A 14,541-nucleotide genomic window follows, 5' to 3' on the forward strand; every position below is an offset into this window, starting at 1 on the left:
ACAGACAGACAGACAGACAGACAGACAGACAGACAGACAGACAGACAGACAGACAGACAGACAGACAGACAGACAGACAGACAGACAGACAGACAGACAGACAGACAGACAGACAGACAGACAGACAGACAGACAGACAGACAGACAGACAGACAGACAGACAGACAGACAGACAGACAGACAGACAGACAGACAGACAGACAGACAGACAGACAGACAGACAGACAGACAGACAGACAGACAGACAGACAGACAGACAGACAGACAGACAGACAGACAGACAGACAGACAGACAGACAGACAGACAGACAGACAGACAGACAGACAGACAGACAGACAGACAGACAGACAGACAGACAGACAGACAGACAGACAGACAGACAGACAGACAGACAGACAGACAGACAGACAGACAGACAGACAGACAGAGTCTAACCCTAACCCTTTCCAGACTCCAGTCTAACCCTAACCTCTTCAGACAGACAGACAGACAGACAGACAGACAGACAGACAGACAGACTTAACAGACAGACAGAACAACAGAATGGCTCCAGTCTAACCCTAACCCTCAGACAGACTAACCCTAACCCTCTCCAGTCTAACCCTAACCCTCTCCAGTGTATCCCAACAGTCTAACCCTAACCCAGACAGACTAACCCTAACCCTCTCCAGTCTAACCCTAACCCTTTCCAGTCTAACCCTAACCCAGACAGTCTAACCCTAGACCTTTCCAGACTAACCCTAACAGACAGACAGACTAACAAACCAGACAGACAGGGTAACTTAACTGGCAGCCAGATAACCCTGAATGGTTCAAGATGGAATGGCTCCAGTCTAACCCTAACCCTCCAGTGTAACCCTAACCCTCTCCAGTGTAACCCTAACCCTCTCCAGTGTAATCCCTAACCCTCTCCAGTGTATCCCTGAACCCTGATCCAGTCTAACCCAAACCCTCTTCAGTCTAATCCTAACCCTCTCCAGTCTAACCCTAACCCTCTCCAGTCTAAGTCCTGAACCCTCTCCAGTCTAACCCTAACCCTTTCCAGTCTAACCCTAACCCTCTCCAGTCTAACCCTAAACCTTTCCAGTCTAACCCTAACCCTCTTCAGTCTAACCCTAAACCTGATTCCAGTAATGGGAACCATAACCCTACCTTCAGTCTAACCCTGAAACCTTTCCAGTGTAAGTCCTGAACCCTCTGCCAGTAATGGGAAGTCCTAAACCTGATTCCAGTGTAACCCTGAACCCTCTCCAGTAATGGGAAGTCCCTGAACCCTTTCAGGGTAATGGGAAGTCTGATACCCAGAGTAATGGGAAGTCCTGATATCTGATGCAGGGTAATGGGAAGTCCTGATACCTGATACAGAGTAATGGGAAGTCCTGATACCTGATGCAGAGTAATGGGAAGTCCTGATACCTGATACAGGGTAATGGGAAGTCCTGATACCTGATGCAGAGTAATGGGAAGTCCTGATACCTGATACAGGGTAATGGGAAGTCCTGATATCTGATATGGGAAGTCCTGATGACAGAGTAATGGGAAGTCCTGATACCTGATACAGGGTAATGGGAAGTCCTGATACCTGATACAGAGTAATGGGAAGTCCTGATGATATCTGATACCTGATGCAGAGTAATGGGAAGTCCTGATACCTGATGCAGAGTAATGGGAAGTCCTGATACCTGATACCTGATGCAGAGTAATGGGAAGTCCTGTGATCTGATATCTGATGCAGAGTAATGGGAAGTCCTGATACCTGATGCAGAGTAATGGGAAGTCCTGATATCTGATATCTGATGCAGAGTAATGGGAAGTCCTGATATCTGATTCAGAGTAATGGGAAGTCCTGATACCTGATGCAGAGTAATGGGAAGTCCTGATACCTGATGCAGAGTAATGGGAAGTCCTGATATCTGATATCTGATGCAGGGTAATGGGAAGTCCTGATACCTGATATCTGATTCAGAGTAATGGGAAGTCCTGATATCTGATATCTGATGCAGAGTAATGGGAAGTCCTGATATCTGATGCAGAGTAATGGGAAGTCCTGATACCTGATACCTGATGCAGAGTAATGGGAAGTTCTGATATCTGATACAGAGTAATGGGAAGTCCTGATATCTGATACCTGATGCAGAGTAATGGGAAGTCCTGATACCTGATGCAGAGTAATGGGAAGTCCTGATACCTGATGCAGAGTAATGGGAAGTCCTGATACCTGATACAGAGTAATGGGAAGTCCTGATACCTGATGCAGAGTAATGGGAAGTTCTGATATCTGATACAGAGTAATGGGAAGTCCTGATACCTGATATCTGATTCAGAGTAATGGGAAGTCCTGATACCTGATACAGGGTAATGGGAAGTCCTGATACCTGATGCAGAGTAATGGGAAGTCCTGATATCTGATATCTGATGCAGAGTAATGGGAAGTCCTGATACCTGATACAGGGTAATGGGAAGTCCTGATACCTGATACAGGGTAATGGGAAGTCCTGATACCTGATGCAGAGTAATGGGAAGTTCTGATATCTGATACAGAGTAATGGGAAGTCCTGATACCTGATACAGAGTAATGGGAAGTTCTGATACCTGATACAGGGTAATGGGAAGTCCTGATATCTGATGCAGAGTAATGGGAAGTCCTGATACCTGATGCAGGGTAATGGGAAGTCCTGATACCTGATATCTGATTCAGAGTAATGGGAAGTCCTGATATCTGATGCAGAGTAATGGGAAGTCCTGATACCTGATGCAGAGTAATGGGAAGTCCTGATACCTGATATCTGATTCAGAGTAATGGGAAGTCCTGATACCTGATATCTGATTCAGAGTAATGGGAAGTCCTGATACCTGATGCAGAGTAATGGGAAGTCCTGATATCTGATATCTGATGCAGGGTAATGGGAAGTCCTGATACCTGATATCTGATATCTGAGTCCTGATACCTTGATTCAGAGTAATGGGAAGTCCTGATACCTGATGCAGAGTAATGGGAAGTCCTGATATCTGATATCTGATGCAGGGTAATGGGAAGTCCTGATACCTGATATCTGATTCAGAGTAATGGGAAGTCCTGATATCTGATATCTGATGCAGGGTAATGGGAAGTCCTGATACCTGATATCTGATTCAGAGTAATGGGAAGTCCTGATACCTGATGCAGAGTAATGGGAAGTCCTGATACCTGATGCAGAGTAATGGGAAGTCCTGATACCTGATACAGAGTAATGGGAAGTCCTGATACCTGATACAGAGTGATGGGAAGTCCTGATACCTGATACAGGGTAATGGGAAGTCCTGATACCTGATACAGAGTAATGGGAAGTCCTGATACCTGATACAGAGTAATGGGAAGTCCTGATACCTGATACAGAGTAATGGGAAGTCCTGATACCTGATGCAGAGTAATGGGAAGTCCTGATATCTGATACCTGATACAGGGTAATGGGAAGTCCTGATATCTGATGCAGAGTAATGGGAAGTCCTGATATCTGATGCAGGGTAATGGGAAGTCCTGATATCTGATATCTGATGCAGAGTAATGGGAAGTCCTGATACCTGATGCAGAGTAATGGGAAGTCCTGATACCTGATATCTGATTCAGAGTAATGGGAAGTCCTGATACCTGATATCTGATTCAGAGTAATGGGAAGTCCTGATACCTGATGCAGAGTAATGGGAAGTCCTGATACCTGATGCAGAGTAATGGGAAGTCCTGATGTCTGATATCTGATGCAGGGTAATGGGCAGTCCTGATACCTGATATCTGATTCAGAGTAATGGGAAGTCCTGATATCTGATATCTGATGCAGGGTAATGGGAAGTCCTGATACCTGATATCTGATTCAGAGTAATGGGAAGTCCTGATACCTGATGCAGAGTAATGGGAAGTCCTGATACCTGATGCAGAGTAATGGGAAGTCCTGATACCTGATACCTGATGCAGAGTAATGGGAAGTCCTGATACCTGATACAGAGTGATGGGAAGTCCTGATACCTGATACAGGGTAATGGGAAGTCCTGATACCTGATACAGAGTAATGGGAAGTCCTGATATCTGATACAGAGTAATGGGAAGTCCTGATACCTGATACAGGGTAATGGGAAGTCCTGATACCTGATGCAGAGTAATGGGAAGTCCTGATATCTGATACCTGATACAGGGTAATGGGAAGTCCTGATATCTGATGCAGGGTAATGGGAAGTCCTGATATCTGATATCTGATGCAGGGTAATGGGAAGTCCTGATATCTGATATCTGATGCAGGGTAATGGGAAGTCCTGATACCTGATACAGGGTAATGGGAAGTCCTGATACCTGATGCAGAGTGATGGGAAGTCCTGATACCTGATGCAGAGTAATGGGAAGTCCTGATACCTGATTCAGAGTAATGGGAAGTCCTGATACCTGATACAGAGTAATGGGAAGTCCTGATACCTGATGCAGAGTAATGGGAAGTCCTGATACCTGATGCAGAGTAATGGGAAGTCCTGATACCTGATACAGAGTAATGGGAAGTCCTGATACCTGATTCAGAGTAATGGGAAGTCCTGATACCTGATGCAGAGTAATGGGAAGTCCTGATACCTGATGCAGAGTAATGGGAAGTCCTGATATCTGATACCTGATGCAGAGTAATGGGAAGTCCTGATATCTGATATCTGATGCAGGGTAATGGGAAGTCCTGATACCTGATGCAGAGTAATGGGAAGTCCTGATACCTGATGCAGAGTAATGGGAAGTCCTGATACCTGATACAGAGTAATGGGAAGTCCTGATATCTGATACCTGATGCAGAGTAATGGGAAGTCCTGATATCTGATACCTGATGCAGGGTAATGGGAAGTTCATTTGACTGGCTTATCTTACCTTCACACAACAAATGCCATAATGGCCCTTCTGATTACATTATTTACTATATACATTATCTAGTATGTGACTGAGTGATGCCTGGATATGGGCCGTGGTGTTGGCAGGTCACCCTGAAGACATCATTTAGAGGTGCTGAGTCCCTCCACTGCAATAACACAATCCCCTCTGAACATTATGAACAAAGTAGAAGTCTAAACTAAATATTATCCTCAGTAGGAGTAGAGCTACATCTGTCAACACACACACACACACGCACGCACGCACGCACACACACACACACACTTCACATGTGATTAGACTCCCCTAAGTGATTTTCATTGGCAATAACTTTGTATTGTTTGAGGTACCTTGAAAATAACTGGCTGCTATTTCAAAGAGCTCTGGTGTTTGTCTTCGGCTAGCAAGTGGGGTTGACCCTCCCCTGATGTTTTAAAGTACAAGACTCCTATTAGCTACTGGGGTTGACCCTCTCTTGATGTTTTGAAGTACACGTTTCCCATAGAGGATGAGGAAGGTCCCTCTAGGACGATGAGGAAGGCCCCTCTAGGAGGATGAGGAAGGCCCCTCTAGGAGGATGAGGAAGGCCCCTCTAGGAGGATGAGGAAGGCCCCTCTAGGAGGATGAGGAAGGCCCCTCTAGGAGGATGAGGAAGGCCCCTCTAGGAGGATGAGGAAGGACAGTTCAGGAACAACCTCTTCCTCCAGGCATAGACACGTCTGTGTATCTGAAAGGATTGGATGGGTAGAACCGATTCTGTATGGCAAAACTTCCACCTGACCTATCAGAGGGAAACGTCTACCTGACCTATCAGAGGGAAACTTCCACCTGACCTGTCAGAGGGAAACGTCTACCTGACCTATCAGAGGGAAACTTCCACCTGACCTGTCAGAGGGAAACTTCCACCTGACCTATCAGAGGGAAACTTCCACCTGACCTCTCAGAGAGAAACTTCCACCTGACCTATCAGAGGGAAATGTCTACCTGACCTATCAGAGGGAAACTTCCACCTGACCTGTCAGAGGGAAACTTCCACCTGACCTATCAGAGGGAAACTTCCACCTGACCTCTCAGAGAGAAACTTCCACCTGACCTATCAGAGGGAAACTTCCACCTGACCTATCAGAGGGAAACTTCCACCTGACCTATCAGAGGGAAACTTCCACCTGACCTCTCAGAGAGAAACTTCCACCTGACCTATCAGAGGGAAACTTCCACCTGACCTATCAGAGGGAAACTTCCACCTGACCTATCAGAGGGAAACTTCCACCTGACCTATCAGAGGGAAACTTCCACCTGACCTATCAGAGGGAAACTTCCACCTGACCTATCAGAGGGAAACTTCCACCTAACCTATCATTTGGGGAAGCTGTTGGAGTATATTCCAGGAAAAATATGCCAAGAGTGGACACTGAAGGAGAGAGTGAGCTCAGTGTGGACCCTAGCTGATCTTCTACCTCTCATCGCCATGACAAGACACAGAACCTAGTAGAACCTACTTGGTGGGCTGTGAGACCAGGGCGTCTTTGTGCAGTCTGTAGCAGGGGAAGCTGTTGAAGGAGCCTGGTTCCAGGGACACTCCCTCTACGTTACTGTACTCCTTCTCTACCAGGCCAAACATGTCCATCATCCTGAAGCCTAAGGAGGGAAGGAGCAGAACACACATCTATGCTATAACCACTCCATAGAGAACCATAGAGAACTACAAAGAACCATAGAGAACAACAGAGACAAAAGCGAACAACAGAGAACAACAGAGAACCATAGAGAACAACAGAGACAAAAGCGAACAATAGAGAACAACAGAGAACAACAGAGAACAACAGAGAACAACAGAGAACCATAGAGAACAATAGAGAACAACAGAGAACAACAGAGAACCATAGAGAACAACAGAGAACCATAGATAACAACAGAGAACCATAGATAACAACAGAGAACCATAGAGAACAATAGAGAACAATAGAGAACAACAGAGAACCATAGATAACCATAGAGAACAACAGAGAACAATAGATAACCATAGAGAACAATAGATAACCATAGAGAGAACAACAGAGAACCATAGAGAACAACAGAGAACCATAGAGAACAACAGAGAACCATAGAGAACAACAGAGAACCATAGATAACAACAGAGAACAATAGATAACCATAGAGAACAACAGAGAACCATAGAGAACCACAGAGAACAACAGAGAACAACAGAGAACAACAGAGAACAACAGAGAACAACAGAGAACCATAGAGAACAACAGAGAACCATAGAGAACCATAGAGAACCATAGAGAACCATAGAGAACAATAGAGAACCATAGATAACCATAGAGAACAACAGAGAACAACAGAGAACAACAGAGAACAACAGAGAACAACAGAGAACCATAGATAACCATAGAGAACAACAGAGAACAACAGAGAACCATAGATAACCATAGAGAACAACAGAGAACCATAGAGAACCATAGATAACAACAGAGAACAACAGAGAACCATAGAGAACCATAGAGAACAACAGAGAACAATAGATAACCATAGAGAACAACAGAGAACCATAGAGAACCATAGATAACCATAGAGAACAACAGAGAACAACAGAGAACAACAGAGAACAACAGAGAACCATAGAGAACCATAGATAACCATAGAGAACAACAGAGAACCATAGAGAACCATAGAGAACAACAGAGAACAACAGAGAACAACAGAGAACAACAGAGAACAACAGAGAACCATAGAGAACAACAGAGAACCATAGAGAACCATAGAGAACCATAGAGAACAATAGAGAACCATAGATAACCATAGAGAACAACAGAGAACAACAGAGAACAACAGAGAACAACAGAGAACAACAGAGAACCATAGATAACCATAGAGAACAACAGAGAACAACAGAGAACCATAGATAACCATAGAGAACAACAGAGAACCATAGAGAACCATAGATAACAACAGAGAACAACAGAGAACCATAGAGAACCATAGAGAACAACAGAGAACAATAGATAACCATAGAGAACAACAGAGAACCATAGAGAACCATAGATAACCATAGAGAACAACAGAGAACAACAGAGAACAACAGAGAACCATAGAGAACCATAGATAACCATAGAGAACAACAGAGAACCATAGAGAACCATAGATAACCATAGAGAACAACAGAGAACAACAGAGAACAACAGAGAACCATAGAGAACCATAGAGAACAATAGATAACCATAGATAACCATAGATAACCATAGAGAACAACAGAGAACAAGAGAACCATAGAGAACAACAGAGAACCATAGAGAACCATAGAGAACAACAGAGAACAATAGAGAACAACAGAGAACAACAGAGAACCATAGAGAACCATAGAGAACCATTGAGAACCATTGAGAACCATAGAGAACCATAGAGAACCATAGAGAACCATAGAGAACCATAGAGAACCATAGAGAACCATAGATAACCATAGATAACCATTGAGAACCATAGAGAACCATAGAGAACCATAGAGAACAACAGAGAACCATAGAGAACCATAGATAACCGTAGAGATACTAGAATACTAGAATAAAATGGTACACATTTTTATCTTCAAGCAACAAAATGGGCCAAGGTAGTAAATACTATTTAGGTGCTGGATATATACATAGCAATAATAATGTCATTCTGTCAACCACTCTCCCTCTGGATAGTATTTCCTATCCCCACCCGGCGAAGGAAAGGAGAACTCTGTCAAAAATCCTATGAGAAACAGTGACATTCACTCTGAATGACCTAAAATGATGAATTCCATATTGGTCTTTCACAGGCAGGCCAACCCAAGCTGTACTGTGCAGTAGGATAATAGTAGGTCTACTATTGAAACAGATAAATGAGGCTGTCAACTGAGTCAGGAATTTACAGGTTTCAGATCTTTTTTTCTCCTTCAGGTTTTCGCTCTTAAAGTCACACTTTCTTAATGTAAAAACAACAGAATTGGATGTTCTAATCCCATAACAATGCCTTAACCACATCAGGAGAACACTTTTGAGGTCTGAGAAAAAGCGAAGAAATGTATATTTTTGAGTGTAGTTACCCTTTAATTGAAGTGGTTAGCTGTGTTTCCACAGCACATGAGATGGGGTTTGCCAAACAACCAGCCACTGGATAATCATGATATCATTCTGCCAGGCAGGCATAGGCTACTTTGTAGCAGGTAACATTTCATTGAGAAGGTTTTTGGCAAAGCCTTACCATCAATCAGAAGACGGTTTAGGCCTGTCATCAGCATCGCTATATTTTTCCTGTTTTCCTTAAATGTTTAAAACTGGACGTTTTACTTCATATTATGAGGCATGTCTTGCCTCCCTTTAAAGCAGCTTAAAGCCTAAAACGGGGAGAATTTTTTTTTAACATTTGAAGCTTAACATTGTGATGTGTTCCATCAGCCTTACTGATACGGTGTATACCTCCACTACACTACCTTGATGCTCATCGTAGGGATTAAGAAGTGGGTATACACAATGCCCAGTGTAAAATACGGTGGTACACGGTGTACACCTCCACTACACTACCTTGATGCTCATCGTAGGGATTAAGAAGTGAGTATACACAATGCCCAGTGTAAAATACGGTGGTACACATTTACATTTAAGTCATTTAGCAGACGCTCTTATCCAGAGCGACTTATAAATTGGTGCATTCACCTTATGACATCCAGTGGAACAGCCATTTTACAATAGTGCATCTAAATCTTTTAAGGGGGGGGGGGGTAGAAGGATTACTTTATCCTATCCTAGGTATTCCTTAAAGAGGTGGGGTTTCAGGTGTCTCCGGAAGGTGGTGATTGCCTCTGCTGTCCTGGCGTCGTGAGGGAGTTTGTTCCACCATTGGGGGGCCAGAGCAGCGAACAGTTTTGACTGGGCTGAGCGGGAACTGTACTTCCTCAGTGGTAGGGAGGCGAGCAGGTGTATACCTCAACTACACTACTTTGATGCGCATCGTAGGGATTAGGAAGTGAGTATACACAATGCCCAGTGTTCGATCCGGTGGTACACTGTGTATACCCTCCACTACACTCTGACTCTATGTAACTCCGTCTGACTGGATTTGAACCAGAATCACGTGACAGATGACATGTTGCTCCTGACAACAGCCAGGGACACGGAGTCTCTCCCGTGAATGACTAAGTGGGATCAGACGATCCACATTGACTGTAGATTGAGAGGGGTTTATCTCAATAGGGATACACATTCTACGACTATAAAGCAGTAACCAGCTGTACGTGTTTTACATAGTTTTACCTGCCATGGTGTTGCCACTCATCAGAACCGATGGACAAGCTAAAACAAGATGGATGAAAGGGTTGGTTAAATAATGAACAGGATATTAATCACTGTCATTTCATCATGAATCAAGATCCTCTTATTAAGATTTAAATGTGGATGAATCCTCTTCTTTGTAATAATAACTAATCCATTAAACCACATTACCAGACCTACCACCTGTCTCTATTCTACAGTAGATTTTATCAGTTCTGGAGACCACATTACCAGACCTACCACCTGTCTCTATTCTACAGTAGATTATATCAGTTCTGGAAACTACATGATCAAACCTACCATCTGTCTCTATTCTACAGTAGATTAAATCAGTTCTGGAAACCACATGACCAAACATACCATCTGTCTCTATTCTACAGTAGATTATAAACCACATGACCAAACCTACCATCTGTCTCTATTCTACAGTAGATTAAATCAGTTCTGGAAACCACATGACCAAACCTACCACCTGTCTCTATTCTACAGTAGATTATAAACCACATTACCAAACCTACCACCTGTCTCTATTCTACAGTAGATTATAAACCACATTACCAAACCTACCATCTGTCTCTATTCTACAGTAGATTATAAACCACATTACCAAACCTACCACCTGTCTCTATTCTACAGTAGATTATAAACCACATGACCAAACCTACCATCTGTCTCTATTCTACAGTAGATTATATCAGTTCTGGAACATTCTTCCAATGGCAGCTGCTTCAGTTCTGGCAGTACTTACTGGCAGTTGCAGCCTCACACACAAAAGTGATCAGCTGCTCCTCAATTTTCTTGACAGCGTCCAAATCGTCCACAAAGAAGACGTGTCTGTCGCTGGGTTTGCTGGCGATGTTCACCAACTCTCCGTAGTCCGCATCAGCAAAGCCGATGGCAAAGATGATGTAGCCTTCCAAGGACATACATTGTTAAGATTTGAAAACAATATTTTGTTTTTCTTCAGCAATAAAGCAAAACAATTCCAAGGAAACTATTTGATTGGCCTATCTTACCACTCTCTGACTTGCTAAGTGACCCTTCTACCACGAACATATTTCTCTCTAAGTTTTGTTTTTGGGTTGAGAGCCATGAATAGTTCTGTTACAACAATATAATACAATGGAATAGTGTATTGTCCTCAGAGGAAGAAACATGGGTTTTATCCAAAATAACACCCTATTCCCTATTCCCACACTACTTTTGGCCAGAGTAGTGCACTATACTAGTACAGATAATAGGGCACTATTTGGGACTCACTCTATGCCACTCACCTTCCATCTGCATCTCCTTGGAGACCTTGTTGACGTCGTCTTGGGAACGGCCATCGGTGAGGACCACCAGTACCTTAGGAACCCCCCTCCTCACTCCTCCCTCTGAGGTGAAGATAGATTCCTTCACGTGCTTAATGGCCCGGCCTGGATGGATAGGGACATAGAGTTATATTTCTATGGATAGGAATGACAGAGATCATATCTACACATCACAGCCTGTTGTTAATGTGTGGATGACTATCAGACCATATCTATACAGCCTGTTGTTAATGTGTGGACGACTATCAGACCATATCTATACAGCCTGATGTTAATGTATGGATGACTATCAGACCATATCTATACAGCCTGTTGTTAATGTGTGGATGACTATCAGACCACATCTATACAGCCTGTTGTTAATGTGTGGACGACTATCAGACCATATCTATACAGCCTGATGTTAATGTATGGATGACTATCAGACCATATCTATACAGCCTGTTGTTAATGTGTGGATGACTATCAGACCATATCTATACAGCCTGTTGTTAATATATGGATGACTATCAGACCATATATGTGGATGGATAGGGAAGACAGGCACATCAGGAGCAACTAATAATAATAATAACAATAATAATGACAATAATAACAACAATAATAATAATAGTATTAATAACAATAGAAATCACAATAATAGTAATAATAGTAGTAATAATAATAATAACAGTAACAATAATAATAACAGTAATAATAATAATAACAGTAATAATAATAATAATAACTGTAATAATAACAACTGTAATAATAACAATAACAGTCATAATAATAATAACTGTAATAATAATAATAACAGTAATAATAATAATAATAACAATAGAAATAACTATAACAACAACAATAATAATAATAGTATTAATAATAATAATAGTAACAATAATAGTAATAATAACATCAATAATAATAATAATAATAACAGCAATAATAATATTAATAACAATATGAGTAATAATAGTAATAATAACATAAATAATAATAATAACAGCAATAATAATAATAATAATAGTAACAATAATAGTAATAATAACATCAATAATAATAATAATAATAACAGCAATAATAATATTAATAACAGCAATAATAATATTAATAACAATATGAGTAATAATAGTAATAATAACATAAATAATAACAATAACAGTAATAATAATAACAGTAATAATAATAATAACATTAATAATAATAATAATAACAGTAATAATAATAATAACAATAAGAGTAATAATAATAACAATAACAGTAATAATAATAACAGTAATAATAATAATAACAGTAATAATAATAATAATAACAGTAATAATAATAATAACAATAAGAGTAATAATAATAACAATAACAGTAATAATAATAACAGTAATAATAATAATAACAGTAATAATAATAATAACAGTAATAATAATAATAATAACAGTAATAATAATAATAACAATAAGAGTAATAATAATAACAATAACAGTAATAATAATAACAGTAATAATAATAATAACAGTAATAATAATAATAATAACAATAAGAGTAATAATAGTCATAATAACATCAATAATAATAATAATAATAGAAGTAATAATAACATCAATAATAATAATAATATAAGTAATAATAACAATAATAGTAATAATAATAATAACAGTAATAATAATAATAACAGTAATAATAATAATAACAGTAATAATAATAATAACAGTAATAATAATAATAATAACAATAAGAGTAATAATAGTCATAACAACATCAATAATAATAATAACAGCAATAGTAATAATAGTAATAATAACATCAATAATAATAATAACAACAATAATAATAATAACAGTAATAATAATAATAATAACAGTAATAACAATAATAGTAATAATAGTAATAATAACATCAATAATAATAATAACAACAATAATAATAATAACAGTAATAATAATAATAATAACAGTAATAACAATAATAGTAATAATAGTAATAATAACATCAATAATAATAATAATAACAGTAATAGTAATAATAGTAATAATAACATAAATAATAATAATAACAACAATAATAATAATAACTGTAATAATAATAATAACAGTAATAACAATAATAGTAATAATAGTAATAATAGCAGCAATAATAATAATAACAGTAATAACAGTAACACTAATAGTAATAATAACAGTAATAATAATAGCAGTAATAATAACAATAGTAGTATTAATAATAGCCATAAGAGTAATAATAACAGTAATAATAATAGCAGTAATAATAACAATAGTAGTATTAATAATAGCCATAAGAGTAATAATAATAATAATAATAATAATAATAGTAATAATAGTAATAGAAATATCATTAATAATAATAATAACAATAATAATAAAAGTAATAGTAATAATAACAGCAATAATAATAATAACAATAATAATAACAGTAATAATAATAACAATAATAATAACAATAATAGTAATAATAACAGCAATAATAATAATAACAATAATAATAACAGTAATAATAATAACAATAATAATAACAATAATAGTAATAATAACAGCAATAATAATAATAACAATAATAACATCAATAATAATAACAGTAATAATAATAACAACAATAATAACAATAATAGTAATAATAACAGCAATAATAATAATAACAATAATAATAACAGTAATAGTAATAATAACATCAATAATAATAATAACACTAATAATAACAGTAATAGTAATAATAGTAATAATAACATCAATAATAATAATAACAATAATAATAATAACAGTAATAATAATAATAGCAGTAATAATAACAATAATAGTCATAGTCATAATAACATCAATAATAATAATAACAACAATAACAATAATAACAATAATAACAATAATAATAATAACAACAATAATAATAATAATAACAGTCATAATAGTATTAATAATAACATCAATAATAATAATAACAATAATAACAATAATAATAATAATAATAATACCAGTAATAATAACAAAAGTAACATTAATAATAGTAACAATAGTCATAATAAAAGTAATAATAATAATAATAACATTAATAATAATAATGACATTAATA

At 38.2% G+C, this 14,541-nt stretch overlaps 1 protein-coding gene across 1 annotated transcript in view; it reads right to left on the minus strand.

Moving 5' to 3' along the window:
- Positions 1-14,541, minus strand: part of LOC124020799 (collagen alpha-1(XIV) chain-like) — a 268,028-nt gene that overhangs the window by 92,285 nt on the left and 161,202 nt on the right. Inside the window, exons 30-33 of the mRNA XM_046336070.1 lie at positions 11,446-11,589; positions 10,920-11,084; positions 10,154-10,192; positions 6,374-6,512 (exon numbers count right to left, since the gene is read on the minus strand). Coding sequence (XP_046192026.1) covers positions 6,374-6,512; positions 10,154-10,192; positions 10,920-11,084; positions 11,446-11,589 — 487 coding nt within the window. The remainder of the gene's footprint in view (positions 1-6,373; positions 6,513-10,153; positions 10,193-10,919; positions 11,085-11,445; positions 11,590-14,541) is intronic.

This window comes from Oncorhynchus gorbuscha, unplaced genomic scaffold (genome assembly GCF_021184085.1).
Source record: "Oncorhynchus gorbuscha isolate QuinsamMale2020 ecotype Even-year unplaced genomic scaffold, OgorEven_v1.0 Un_scaffold_914, whole genome shotgun sequence".
Taxonomy (NCBI): Eukaryota; Metazoa; Chordata; class Actinopteri; order Salmoniformes; family Salmonidae; genus Oncorhynchus; species Oncorhynchus gorbuscha.